The sequence below is a fragment of the Amblyomma americanum genome, chromosome 5, assembly GCF_052857255.1.
Source record: "Amblyomma americanum isolate KBUSLIRL-KWMA chromosome 5, ASM5285725v1, whole genome shotgun sequence".
Lineage (NCBI taxonomy): Eukaryota > Metazoa > Arthropoda > Arachnida > Ixodida > Ixodidae > Amblyomma > Amblyomma americanum.
In genome coordinates, this window is record NC_135501.1 from 128438774 (window position 1) to 128452624 (window position 13851).

Consider the following 13851-nt stretch of genomic DNA (forward strand, 5'->3'; position numbering starts at 1 on the left):
GGCTAGTAGGTATGCCGCGTTCATTTCACCAAAGGGAACATTCCGTCCTAATGTTTTGAGTTTTGGTTTGAAGAACGCGCCATACTGCTTTTCAAGCCTCATGGACAAAGTGTTGCGGGGACAGGAAGAATTCGCTTTACCGTATTTAGACGACGTAGCGATATTCTCCGCACCCTGGTCTGAGCATATGGCACACTTGCGGGCAGTGCTAACCCGCCTGCGCGAAGCGGGCTCGACAGTCAAGGCTCCCAAGTGCCAATTAGCACAGGCCGAGGTTGTCTACCTCGGTCACGTGATTGGACAGGGTCGTCGCCGCCCCTCTGAAATAAAGGTGGCCGCTGTGCGAGACTTCCCGCAACCGCGCACGAAGACCGATATTCGGTCGTTCTTAGGTGTCGCCGGCTACTATCAGCGGTACATCCCCAGGTACTCCGATATCGCGGCTCCCCTGACGGATGCTCTAAGAAAAACAGAGCCCCAAGCAGTCGTCTGGGGCGAGACAAAGGAAAGAGCTTTTAGCGCCCTAAAGAGCGCTCTAACAAGCCAGCCTGTGCTACGATCGCCAGACTACACAAAAGGGTTCGTTGTTCAGTGCGATGCTAGTGAGCGAGGCATGGGCGTTGTACTGTGCCAACGGGAAAATGGAGAAGTGGAACACCCCGTCCTGTATGCTAGTCGTAAGTTGACCTTTCGTGAGCAGGCGTACAGCGCCACCGAGAAAGAGTGTGCGTGTCTCGAGTGGGCCGTTCAGAAATTGTCTTGCTACCTAGCCGGCTCGAGGTTTATCATTGAGACGGATCACTGCCCTCTCCAATGGCTGCAGACCATCTCTCCCAAAAATGGCCGCCTCCTGCGCTGGAGCCTCGCTTTGCAACAATATTCCTTTGAGGTGCGTTACAAAAAGCGGAGTCTCAACGGTAACGCCGATGGCTTAAGTCGAAGCCCCTAACGTTGGAATCCGCCTCAAAGTTGTTTGTTACTGATGTTTTCTTCCTGAGGCAGGATTTTTAACATATTGCTTTTGTTTAGTGTTTCAAAGTGATTATATGCTTTCTAGTGCAATTTTCCAATTTGTGGACGCGTTCTGAGTGCTGCTTGACTACTGTAAGGAACTAGGCAGTAGTCTAAAAGGGGAAAGAGCCTGGCAGAGCTTAGTGAGGGTTCTCTCGTACTTGCTAACTGAGCGGTTGCGTTTCGGCGTAGTTCTAACGCTTGCTGGGAACGAGCACAAAAATGGCAACTCTCCCGAAGTGACTTTGCAGTGTCCTGTGTGATCCTGAACCTGAGAACGAGGCCTTCTCTGTGCCCTGCGCTCAAGCAACGTCAAGGGACGACCGGTTTCGATTACGAGCATCATCGAGCGACATCCCTCCGGACAGCGGATGCAGTCCCCTGACCATCGGGATCTCCTTCTCCCGGCGGGGCGGTCTGTTACGTTTCGCCTACGACGCGCGGTATAGCCGGCGCGGATGCAACGGACGCCGGGGCTTCGTTCAAAGTGGCGGTCATTTTGGGCCCGTTCAGTGCTGCCGTAACGCCTCCCGCCAAGCGCGTCCAGGCAGGTTTCAATGCCACGTGTCGTCGTGTGTTCGTGTGTGTGTGTGCAAGTTGGTGCCCACGCTTGTCAAAGCGCGGCAGCCGGGGAGAGGAGCTCCCCAACTGGGAGGCGAGGAGGTCTGACCGGCGCCGGCCCGGCGGACGCGCACGTCACGTCTGAACATGTCCGAGCGTCGCCGTATCGGGCGCCTCATCCAGAGCCGTTCCTTCTTGCCCTCGACTCCGAGGGTATAAAAGCCGCTGCCCCGGACGCCAAAGAGAGACTTCGATTTCTTCCTTCGAGTAACGTGGTCGCCCTGACCGGCTGCTCTTTTGCGAAGCCAGAATAAACAAGTTGTTCTGTTGCCAGTCGACTCATCCTTTGCCGGGACCTTCGGATGTTTCCAGCTGTGCCCCAGGCCGCCAGGCAAACGCTACCCTTGGGGCTTGCAACCCATTTGCAACACTACACAGTGCTGCGCCGCATCATGGATGTGACGTATGAAGTCCTTCCCGAAGGCACTCTGCCCAGTTCGCGCCGTCGACCGCAGCCTGAGGTCGTGCACGTACTGCGTATGAAGCTGTACTTTACGCAGTAACGGGCACCTCGTTCGCTCCAAGTGCGCCCACGTATATGGAGGGGGAATAATGCCGCCAGGTGTCCCCGGGCGGCCCCTTGAGGACAAAGTGAGTTGCGCGTGCTCTTTGCAGCTGGGACACTGCTTTATTCCTTGCGGCCTTTGCTTTGCGTTTTGATTCTGCAACTCATTTTTGACAGCACGCAGAGCCCTAGATGGGCTGCATGGGTGCAGGAAAAAATGTCCCTGGAAGATACATCTCCGGAAAAATTCCGTCAGAAAGCGAAAAGTAGGAGGGAAGGTCCAAAATACGAAATTACCTCAAGATCATATTCTTCGGGTATCCACTTGAATAAAATTGCTTTTTTTATTGGACTCTTCTTTAACTTTTGAGAAGAAGTGTGAGCGTGATGTATTTTGAATGCCTGTATGCCGGCAGTCTATTCGTTGGTCAGTCAATTCCATGCCGATAGCTGAATTCGCTGCAGGTACAATGTTGCATCGTTTGTCCCGTCTCCTCCATTAAGAGTGGCCTAGTGGATGCTTCACATCGTTAAGGGATCAGCGGGAGGCGTTCGACGCGAAGTTAGCACGTTTTCGCTCTTTTAACCCGCGTTTACGTACCGGAAATATACCATGTATCAAAGGATTCTAGTATTTATTGGGAAGCTTCTGGCAGTAGTTTTCTGGGGAATGGTCCACAATTAAAACACCTCTGCAGCCATAACGTTTAATACATGACCAGTGGGAACATTTTGTCTAGTTCAGAGCGCATTGCATACCAGTACTGCACCTAAAGTAAGATACCCTTTAGAAAACCGGCGGATACCCGGCTGCGCTAGGGATACCCCCCCCCTGAAAGCGATGCGGATGCTCAAATAACAGGCTGTTAGGAGAAATTTAATGGCACCAGTTAGGTAGCATTGTTTCCTAATTCTAAAATGAGGACGTTATTGCTGTGGACGTTTTTTCCGGAACCCGGGTCACATATGGGTTCGAGCATAAGCGGGAAAGACGCCCGAGGCTTAGTTTCCCCCATTAGGTCTTTTTCTTAGCTCATGAGATAGATGGCAGCGGATGATTCCACAGCCAAACAGAGAAAGCAGGGCAGTCGCCCTAGGCATGGATGTTAGAATGTAATTTTATGGTGTCCGATGAATTACAAACAATTTATGATAGGTGGGGAGGCTGTGTTTTCCCCTGGAATCCTGATGTTGCATTTGGGTTGCAAGCCCCAAGGGTAGCGTTGGCCTGGCGGCCTGGGGCAAAGCTGGAAACATCCGAAGGTCCCGGCAAAGGATGAGTCGACTGGCAACAGAACAACTTGTTTATTCTGGCATCTCAAAAAGAGCAGCCGGTCAGGGCGACCACGTTACTCGAAGGAAGGAATCGAAGGCTCTCGTTGGCGTCCGGGGCAGCTCGCTTTATACCCACGGAGTCGAGGGCAAGAGGGAACGGCTTGGGAAGAGTCATCCGATACGGCGACGCTTGAACATGTTCAGGCGTGACGGGCGCGTCCGCCAGGCCGGCGCCGGTCAGACCTCCTCGCCTCCCAGTTGAGGAGCTCCTCTCCCCGGCTGCCGCGCTTTGACAAGCGTGGGCAAAACACGCACACACACACACACGCACGCACGACGACACGTGGCACTGAAACATGCCTGGACGCGCTTGGCGGGAGGCGTTGCGGCCGCGATGAACGAAGCCGCGGCGTCCGTTGCATCCGCGCCGGCTATACCGCGCGTCGTAGGTAGGCGAGACGTAACAGACCGCCCCGCCGGGAGAAGGAGATCCCGATGGTCAGGGGACTGCATCCGCTGTCCAGAGGGATGTCGCTCGATGAGGCTCGTAATCGAAACCGGTCGTCCCTCGACGTTGCTTGAGCGCAGCGCACAGAGAAGGCCTCGTTCTCGGGTTCAGGATCACATAGGACACTGTAAAGTCACTTCGGGAGAGTTGCCATTTTTGTGCTCGTTCCCAGCAAGCGTTAGAACTACGCCGAAACGCAACCGCTCAGTCAGCAAGCACGAGACAACCCTCACTAAGCTCTGCCAGGCTCTTTCCCCTTTTATACTACTGCCTAGTTCCTTACAGTAGTCAAGCAGCACTCAGAACGCGTCCACAAATTGGAAAATTGCACTAGAAAGCACATAATCACTTAAAAACACTAAACAAAAGCAATATGTTAAAAATCCTGCCTCAGGAAGAAAACATCAGTAACCAACAACTTTGAGGCGGATTCCTACGTTAGGGGCTTCGACTTAAGCCATCGGCGTTACCGTTGAGACTCCCCTTTTTGTAACGCACCTCAAAGGAATATTGTTGCAAAGCGAGGCTCCAGCGCAGGAGGCGGCCATTTTTGGGAGATATGGTCTGCAGCCATTGGAGAGGGCAGTGATCCGTCTCAATGATAAACCTCGAGCCGGCTAGGTAGCATGACAATTTCTGAACGGCCCACACGAGACACGCACACTCTTTCTCGGTGGCGCTGTACGCCTGCTCACGACAGGTCAGCTTACGACTAGCATACAGGACGGGGTGTTCCACTTCTCCATTGTCCCTTTGGCACAGTACAACGCCCATGCCTCGCTCACTAGCATCGCACTGAACAACGAACCCTTTGGTATAGTCTGGCGATCGTAGCACAGGCTGGCTTGTTAGGGCGCTCTTTAGGGCGCTAAAAGCTCTCTCCTTTGTCTCGCTCCAGACGACTGTTTGGGGCTCTGTTTTTCTTAGAGCATCCGTCAGGGGAGCCGCGATATCGGAGTACCTGGGGATGTACCTCTGATAGTAGCCGGCGACACCCAAGAACGACCGAATATCGGTCTTCGTGCGCGGTTGCGGGAAGTCTCGCACAGCGGCCACCTTTATTTCAGAGGGGCGGCGACGACCCTGTCCAATCACGTGACCGAGGTAGACAACCTCGGCCTGTGCTAATTGGCACTTGGGAGCCTTGACTGTCAAGCCCGCTTCGCGCAGGCGGGTTAGCACTGCCCGCAAGTGTGCCATATGCTCAGACCAGGATGCGGAGAATATCGCTACGTCGTCTAAATACGGTAAAGCGAATTCTTCCTGTCCCCGCAGCACTTTGTCCATGAGGCTTGAAAAGCAGTATGGCGCGTTCTTCAAACCAAAACTCAAAACTTTAGGACGGAATGTTCCCATTGGTGAAATGAACGCCGCATACCTACTAGCCTCTTCTGTAAGTGGAACCTGCCAATAACCCCTGACAAGATCTAGGGTGGAAATAAACTGAGCGCTATTAACTTTCTCAAGGCGCTCCTCGATGTTAGGGATCGGATAAATTTGATCCTTAGTAATGGAATTAAGCCTGCGGTAGTCGACGCAAGGACGAGGTTCCTTGCCCGGTACCTCAACTAAAATCAAGGGGGAGGTATAATCACTCTCACCCGCCTCAATAACACCGAGCTGTAGCATTTTCTTTACCTCAGCCTCCATAATATCGCGCTGGCGGGGTGACACCCGGTACGCCTTGGATCGTACTGGCTCTGGGGAGGTAAGTTCTATATCATGCGTAAGGACAGAAGTCCTACCAGGCCTCTCAGAGAACTGACCTTGAAACTCTTGTAAGAGTTGGTGTAGTTCGGTTTTCTGCTCAGGCGACAGCGGTGCTTTACTGAGTAAGTCACTAATGACCTGATCAGAGTCTTCCCTGTTCGTCACTGAGCCTAGTCCCGGAAGCTCGACCGGAAGCTCTTCTAACTTTCCCGTGTCGTGCATTTCATCTCCAGTACCTGGTGCCTTCAACGCTACAGGCTCAATTTTATCCAGTTCGGACGTGCTCGGAATATCAGCTTGCTGCGCCTCCGACCCTTTCTCATTGTTCGACAACGTCGGCCCCGCAACTACCGCCTTTGCAGCGAGCTCCCGAACTCTCGGTCTGGTTAAGGCCTGAACGCTAGCCTCACCAAACAAAAGCCCCTTCTCGCGCAGGAGGTGATCGGACCTGTTCGAAAATAGGTACGGGTACTGGGGGGGCAGCCTAGATGACACTACGGCCTCCGTCTCAAGTGCTCCGAAAGGTCCTTCAATGAGCACTTTTGCTACGGGCAGACACACGCTATGAGCTTCCACGGCTTGCTTAATCCATGCGCACTCGCCCGTGAACATATCGGGTTCTACGTAAGAGGGGTGAACTACATCCATTGTAGCTGCGGAATCACGAAGCACTCGGCACTCTTTCCCGTTCACGAGGAAGTCTCGCATGTAAGGCTCGAGAAGCTTCATGTTCTCGTCAGTGCTACATAATGACAAACACACGACTTCTCTTTTTGTTTCTGGACACTGCGCCGAAAAGTGACCCGGCTTCTGGCACGTATAACACACGCGCGCTTGCCTCGCCTCGAACCGCTTTCTGCGTTCGGCTTCGGCTGCCGCCGTCTCCTTACGTTCGGTCGGACTGCTTTCACTCGCATCCGCACTACGTGTGTCCCCCCTTGCTCTCATGGGTGTGAACTTCGGCCTCTCAGACTTGGAGCCAAATTCACCCTTTTGACCGTCCTTAGCTCCGCGAGCCCGACGCGTCACAAACTCCTCGGCTAGCTCGGCGGCTTTAGCCACTGTACTAACGTCTGGCCTATCCAAGACCCAGTACCGCACGTTCTCAGGTAACCGACTATAAAACTGTTCCAGCCCGAAACACTGCAGAATTTTCTCGTGGTCACCAAACGCTTTCTCTTCTTTGAGCCACTCCTGCATGTTTGACATAAGCCTGTAGGCAAACTCTGTATATGACTCATTTCTGCCTTTTTCATTTTCCCGAAACTTCCGACGGAACGCCTCCGCTGACAGCCTGTACTTTTTTAGCAGACTCGATTTCACTTGGTCGAAATCCTCTGCCTCCTCTCTCTTCAAGCGAGCGACTACGTCGGCCGCCTCGGCGGGTAACAAAGTGAGCAAGCGCTGTGGCCACGTTTCCCGAGAGAACCCCTGCTTCTCGCACGTTCGCTCAAAGTTAACCAGGAACAAACCAATGTCCTCTCCAAGTTTAAACGGCCGCATCAGGTCAGTCATTTTGAACGATACCCGTTCTCCTGCACCGTGTGCCTGACTTCCATTACGAGCGCGTTCCATCTCTACCTCGAGACGCTTCATTTCCAAAGCGTGTTGACGGTCGCGCTCTTCTTTCTCTTTCTCTTTTTGTTCTTTACGTTCTCGCTCCTCTTTCTCTTTTTGTTCTTTACGTTCGCGCTCGTCTTTCTCTTTTTGTTCTTTACGTTCTCGCTCCTCTTTCTCTTTTTGTTCTTTACGTTCGCGCTCGTCTTTCTCTTTTTGTTCTTTACGTTCGCGCTCCTCTTTCTCTTTTTGTTCCCTCTCCTCAATGGTCTCAAGGCATTCCGACAGCTCGTCATCCTCAGCCTCCAACTCAAGAATCGCCCTTAGCAGTTCTGGTTTTCTGAGCTTGTCTGAGACATCAAGACCCAACTCTCTTGCAAGCTCCAGCAATTTCGGTTTGCGCAACGACTTCAAATCCATGGCTGCTCCGAATGCTGCTTTCTCTACTGCCTACTATTGTCTTGCCGCAAACTAACCCGGCAGCAACGACAACCACAATTACCAGCTCTGTTTCTGACACTAACAAAAGCCTGGCAAAACTCAGAAGAAGAAAGTCCCGCACTCACCAAACCTCGCAGCCAAGAATTCAGCGCAGTCGTTCCGCTGCAGGCAACCAGTCATCACACAGGGCTCGTTGCACTGCTCCCGGATGGTCGTTGTGCTGCTCAGCATACAGTTGACCGCATATCTTCGCTGCTGGCCTCCGTTGTCGGGATCTCACCGCTGGCAACCAGTTGTTGCATTTGGGTTGCAAGCCCCAAGGGTAGCGTTGGCCTGGCGGCCTGGGGCAAAGCTGGAAACATCCGAAGGTCCCGGCAAAGGATGAGTCGACTGGCAACAGAACAACTTGTTTATTCTGGCATCTCAAAAAGAGCAGCCGGTCAGGGCGACCACGTTACTCGAAGGAAGGAATCGAAGGCTCTCGTTGGCGTCCGGGGCAGCTCGCTTTATACCCACGGAGTCGAGGGCAAGAGGGAACGGCTTGGGAAGAGTCATCCGATACGGCGACGCTTGAACATGTTCAGGCGTGACGGGCGCGTCCGCCAGGCCGGCGCCGGTCAGACCTCCTCGCCTCCCAGTTGAGGAGCTCCTCTCCCCGGCTGCCGCGCTTTGACAAGCGTGGGCAAAACACGCACACACACACACACGCACGCACGACGACACGTGGCACTGAAACATGCCTGGACGCGCTTGGCGGGAGGCGTTGCGGCCGCGATGAACGAAGCCGCGGCGTCCGTTGCATCCGCGCCGGCTATACCGCGCGTCGTAGGTAGGCGAGACGTAACACTGATGAAACTGCCACAGCTCAGTCAATTCTAAAGGATTACTGGAAGCAGGGATGGCGCACTTTGATTCAGACCGAAGCGCCTCGGGAGACCATGATCACGACAAATATTTGAATGCAATAAGAATCGAGTTCGTTGCTTCTTGCAGCTACTGTGAAGTTAATAACGCGAATTTTGTCATTATATTTTAAAGATGACCCATATACAACAGGTGCATTCTAGCTATTCACAATCTTATCAACAGAGACTCTCTGGCTAACAGAGGTGCTGGAAATAAAGCTATGAAGAGAGCCTCCACATATGGCAAAGAAACTGTCAAGTAAAACGTCGTGATACTGAGCAAGAGGACTTGGAATACACGAGAAACAGAGATGAAGAAAAGTATTTCTGCGCATTACTATAGTCCATTAAAGCAGAAAGGTGCACACCCAAGGACCGAATGATTGACACCAAACCACGGCCGAAATTAAATGTCAAGGCAGGAAATGTTCATTAACGAAGTTATTTGCCCAGCAACATTTTTTCACCACTTCGTAAATGACGCCGGCGTTTGCGTTGGACCTAGATCTCTTGTCGTGGAGTCAGGGGTGAAACTGTACGGGGTGAGGGTTTGCGGAAAAGGACTTTCGGCCTAGGCAGGAATAATTAACTGAATGGCGGGGGAAGCATAAGAGGACAAGTGTGCTTCATCCATTGGAATGAGTGTCAGTTTATTAGCTAGGGAAGTAACGGTACAGAAAAGGCGCCCGTGTATTGTGCGACGTCAGTGCAAGCTAAAAATCCTAAGGTGGTCGAAATTATTCCGGAACCCTTCACTACGGCACCTCTTTATTTGTTTCTTCTCTCACCCCCTCCTTTATCCCTTCCATTACGGCGTGATTCGGGCGGCCACAGAGATCCCAGACAGTTCCTAACATGACACATATCATGATCACTTCATGATATTGAACACTGCACATTCCATTCCAGTGCGCCGTTTTCATCCTTGAAGAACTATTTTCAACCAATGTTCAATTTTCGAACAAGGAGATATTTTTTTCTTTTACCCAAATTGCATCTCGTATACTTTTGGTGCTTATTTCTGCCTTGAGTGAAGCTGGAAAGTCACTGTGGCCGCCTGAGGTGCAATGCAGTATTCCGTTCGCCATGCAGATATGCATAATTTAAATATAGCCACGCATCAGGGGGCTTTCTTCGTTGAGGAGCGTTACTGTCTTCCTTTTACGACCAGTGACTTCCCGGGCCTCACGATGATCGTCGTCAAGCTGCATACCGAGAACGTCGACAACGGCGGGGACCACTGGCCCGTGGCGCCCAATCCGGACGGCGTGGACCTGACGGACCACAACGCGCTCTCCCTGGTGAGCGATAACGCTTGGCGGGGCACGTTTTCACATAGAAGTGTTCGCCGCCAACATGTCCGCCCGTCTAGTGTCACGGTGTTTCGCAGTTCTCGGCATCTCCCGCTTACAAGAGGATGCTGATCACTTCACTGACCATTGCAGTACTTTGTTTCTTCAAAGGGTAGCCGCTGACCAGAACCCGCTGTCATGCGCCAGCAGGTCTGCAGAACAAGCGGTTATTAAGGTAGAAAAGGTGCGGTAACTTTCTTGCTCCAGAAGTTTTCTGCTAACAGCTCGGTGAGAAAAAAAACTCCGCTGTGTATTGCCTAGTTCCACTAAATTAGCGTTAGTTCCACTAGCGCTGCGTGCTATTAATGCGCACTGTTTATCACCTACCTGTCACGTGAATTTGTGACTTGATCGCTACCTTTCTGATGTACCAGGTGTTTCAGAGAAACTTATCGGGGGTTTTGGAGGGAACTGCTTAAGTGCTTAGTGCATGTAAACGGCTTAAGTGATTAATTAAATTCTGAATGTTACCTTCTAACTTTTAGCGAGAGGCACCTGATTGCAAATAGGCGTATGCAGCGGACCGTTAGGAATAGCCATATCAGTTTTTAGAATTTCGAAAACGAGAATACCCCCGCCGCTGTGGCTCAAGCAAATTTGGCTATATGGTGCCAAAAGGTGCTCTCGGAAAGCATGCGGGCAACGCAGCTCCTCCAGTGCATGTAACTAGACGAAACAGAGGAATTTTTTCGCAAGATAGAGCCGACAGTAATGGCGTTTTCGTAACGCGAAAAACTGATATCGCTAGTACTAACGATGGTCTCCAAGTTCCTACTTGCAATCAGGTGCCTCTCGGTAGGAGTGAAAAAGTTAAAAAGTCTATTATCCGTCGACGGGTGCGTTTTGGCGTCCCAGTGATCTCCCCCGTCCTTTCCTCTTTCTCTCCTTTTCTATTTTGCTTTGCGTCTTTCTCTTCTCTCTTATTTATTTTATTACGGCCGACCGCTGGTTAGGTGCTTATTTGGTAGACAAGTCTTCATGGCCGGTGCCAATCTTTTCCTCCCGTCTCAATCTATTTTTGAAGTGTAATATCACGTTGCTTCTTTTAAGCCGGGATGCACTAATATACAATATACTGCTACAATACAAACCTCGCTAGTGGCGCACACACGCGCCCTAACTATATTACCGAGCACCTGGCAAGCCTTGGGCATGCGAGTAGCTAGTAGGGTCTTCTCTCGAACTCCTTGCTGCCTGGAACGACTTGTCGGTACCAATTTTTATGATAGACTGACAGCTGAACTAGGTGTTATGCGCAGCACTTTTTTTCAAATAATTATTGAGCAACGAATTAGTTTCCTGAAATTGACAATGTACTGTGAGCATCAGAAAGGCTTTCTTAATGTTCCCGATACGAAGGCGAAAATTACATCAATGCCTGGGTGAAAGACGTAGGCCATAGCGGCAGGCAGTAAGGTAATGAACTCATTGAGCGTGGAAGCTGTAATGCCAAATAAATGTCTTTGCCGCACTTGACGCCTGTGGGGTGTTGCTAGTCCATACCCAACAATCGTGGACAAAGACATGCTTAAGCAAGAAACCGCAGATGAACGCATTTTTTCAGTATAATGAAAGATGTCACTATAACAATCAATTTATCCGCAGATCGATCAACCGACGGCAGTGCTGGATTTTTTATAATATCGTTTTTGCTGTGGTCAAAAGCATTCCGCATTGGTTTTTTATGGTCGACTTAATCACTGCCTTAATATGTGCCAGACAGTTTCAATATTTTCAATATTTTGGGCCGACAACGTTGGGCATGCTGATAACTTAGTCTTACAAAAAATGTCGTGAGCTTCACTTAGCTCTGCACGTCCCGATTTTCTCGCCCAAATTCTCACTCTCCAGGCCAGTATCAAGGACGAGGTGAAGAAACAGCTCCTGGACGTTGCGAAACACGGACGTTACGCGATGCTGTCTTTCGCCATGTACGCAAGGACGTACCGCATGAAGGCGTCATGGAGCAAAGTGTCGGTCCGCGAGACTTCCGAGACCAGCCTTAACATGGAATACGCGGCGGTGAGTCAGCCTTTGTTGTATATTGAATTCGTAGTTATCATCATCATCCTTATTAAGCCCACTGCAGGGCAATGGCTTCTCCCATGTCTCTCCAATTAACCCTGGCCTTTTCCAGCTCCATCCACCTTTTGCCTGCTACACTTACTTTCTCTTGGAATCAGTGTGCTCCCCTTAGGGACCAGCGGTTATCTTTCCTTCGCATTACATGCCTTTCCCAAGCCCATTTATTCTTCTTGATTTCGACTAGGATGTCAGTAAGCCTAGTTTGTTGCCTAACCCACTCTGCCCGCTTCCGGTCTCATAACGTTACACCTATCATTTTTCTTTCCATGGCTCGCTGCGTTGTCCTTAACTTATGCTGAACTCTTTTCGTTAGCCTCCACGTTTCTGCCCCGTAGGTTAATACCTGTAAGATACAGCTGTTGTGCACTTTTCTCTTGAGGGGAATTGGTAAGCTGCCATTAATGATCTCAGAGAGCCTGCCATATGCGCTCCACCCCATTCTTATCCTTCTAGTTATTTCCCTCTGATGATCCGGATCAGCGGTCACTACCTGCCTTAAGTAGACATATTCTTTTACCACTTCCAGGCCCTGGCTGCCAATTGTGAACTGCTGTTCTCTTGCTAGACTGTTGAACATTACCTTGGTTTTTTGCATGTTAATTTTTAGATCCACGGTTCTGCTCTGCCTGTCTAACTCATTGATCGTGATTGCAGTTCACCTTTTGAGTTACTAAGGAAGGCAATGCCATCAGCGAATCGCAGATTATTTAGCTATTCTCCATATACTCTTATTCCCAACTGGTCCCAATTTAGGCCTCAGAATACCACCTGTAAACAGGCGGTGAATAGTATTGGCGAGATCGTGTCTCCTTGCCTCATGACCTTCCTTATTGCTGACTTTATGGATGACAATAACAGCTGTGCGGTTGCTATATATATCTTCCAGTAATTTGACATTAGGCTCTTCTACACTTTGACTACGCAATGCCTGTATGACTGCTGAGGTTTTGACTGAGTCGAATGCTTTCTCGTAGTCTATGAACGCTATAAATATACGTTGGTTATATTTTGCGCATTTCTTTATCACCTGATTGATAGTGTGAACTTGATCTATTGTGGAATATCGTTTACGAAAGCCAGCTTGATCATTTGGTTAATTAAAGGCTAAGATTGCCCTGACTCAATTAGCGATTACCTTTATAAATACCTTGTAGAGAAGAATAGTAAGCTGATCCGTCTGTAATTTGTCAAGTCTTAGGCGTGTCTCTTCTTATGAATTAAGATAATGTTTGCATTCTTCCAAGCTTCTGGTAAAGACGAAGTCATTAGGCATTGCGTAAACAGGGTGGTTAGTTTTTCTAGCACAATCTCCTTCTCACCCTTCAACAAGTCTGCTGTTACCTTATCCTCCCCAGCTGCTTTTTCCCTTTCCATTGCTCCTAAGGCTGTATTTACTTCATCTTTTGTTACTGGTGGGATGACGCATTACTGCGCGCTGCTGTCTCTCTCAATAACGCTCTGATTACATTGGCCACTTTGGCCACTGTCGAGATTTGTGTAGAACTCTTCGGCTGCGTTAACTATATTATTGATATTGCTAATGACATTGTCCTCCTTGTCTCTTAACGCATACATCGGATGTTTACCTATGCCTAATATTCTCTTCAGCGTTTTTAGGCTACCTCAGTTCTTTAGAGAATGCTCGATTCTCTCCATATTGTCACAAATGGATTGCAGAATCAAGAGCTTAGGCACAGGCCGCAAGGAATCAAGCAGTATCGCAGCTGCAAAAGAGCACGCGCGGCTCACTTCTTTGTCCTCCCGCCCGGGGACACCTGGCGGCATTATTCCCTCTCCCCATCCAAAAAAAGGAAGCAAAAACGTGGGTGCGCTTGGAGTAAACGAGGTGCCCGTTACTGCGTTAAGTACGGCTTCATACGC

At 50.3% G+C, this 13851-nt stretch overlaps 1 protein-coding gene across 1 annotated transcript in view; it reads left to right on the forward strand.

Annotated features, from left to right (window-relative positions):
* Positions 1-13851, forward strand: part of LOC144135009 (uncharacterized) — a 121022-nt gene that overhangs the window by 86493 nt on the left and 20678 nt on the right. The window contains exons 15-16 of the mRNA XM_077667788.1: positions 9705-9834; positions 11737-11907. Of these exons, the coding sequence (XP_077523914.1) occupies positions 9705-9834; positions 11737-11907 (301 nt within the window). The remainder of the gene's footprint in view (positions 1-9704; positions 9835-11736; positions 11908-13851) is intronic.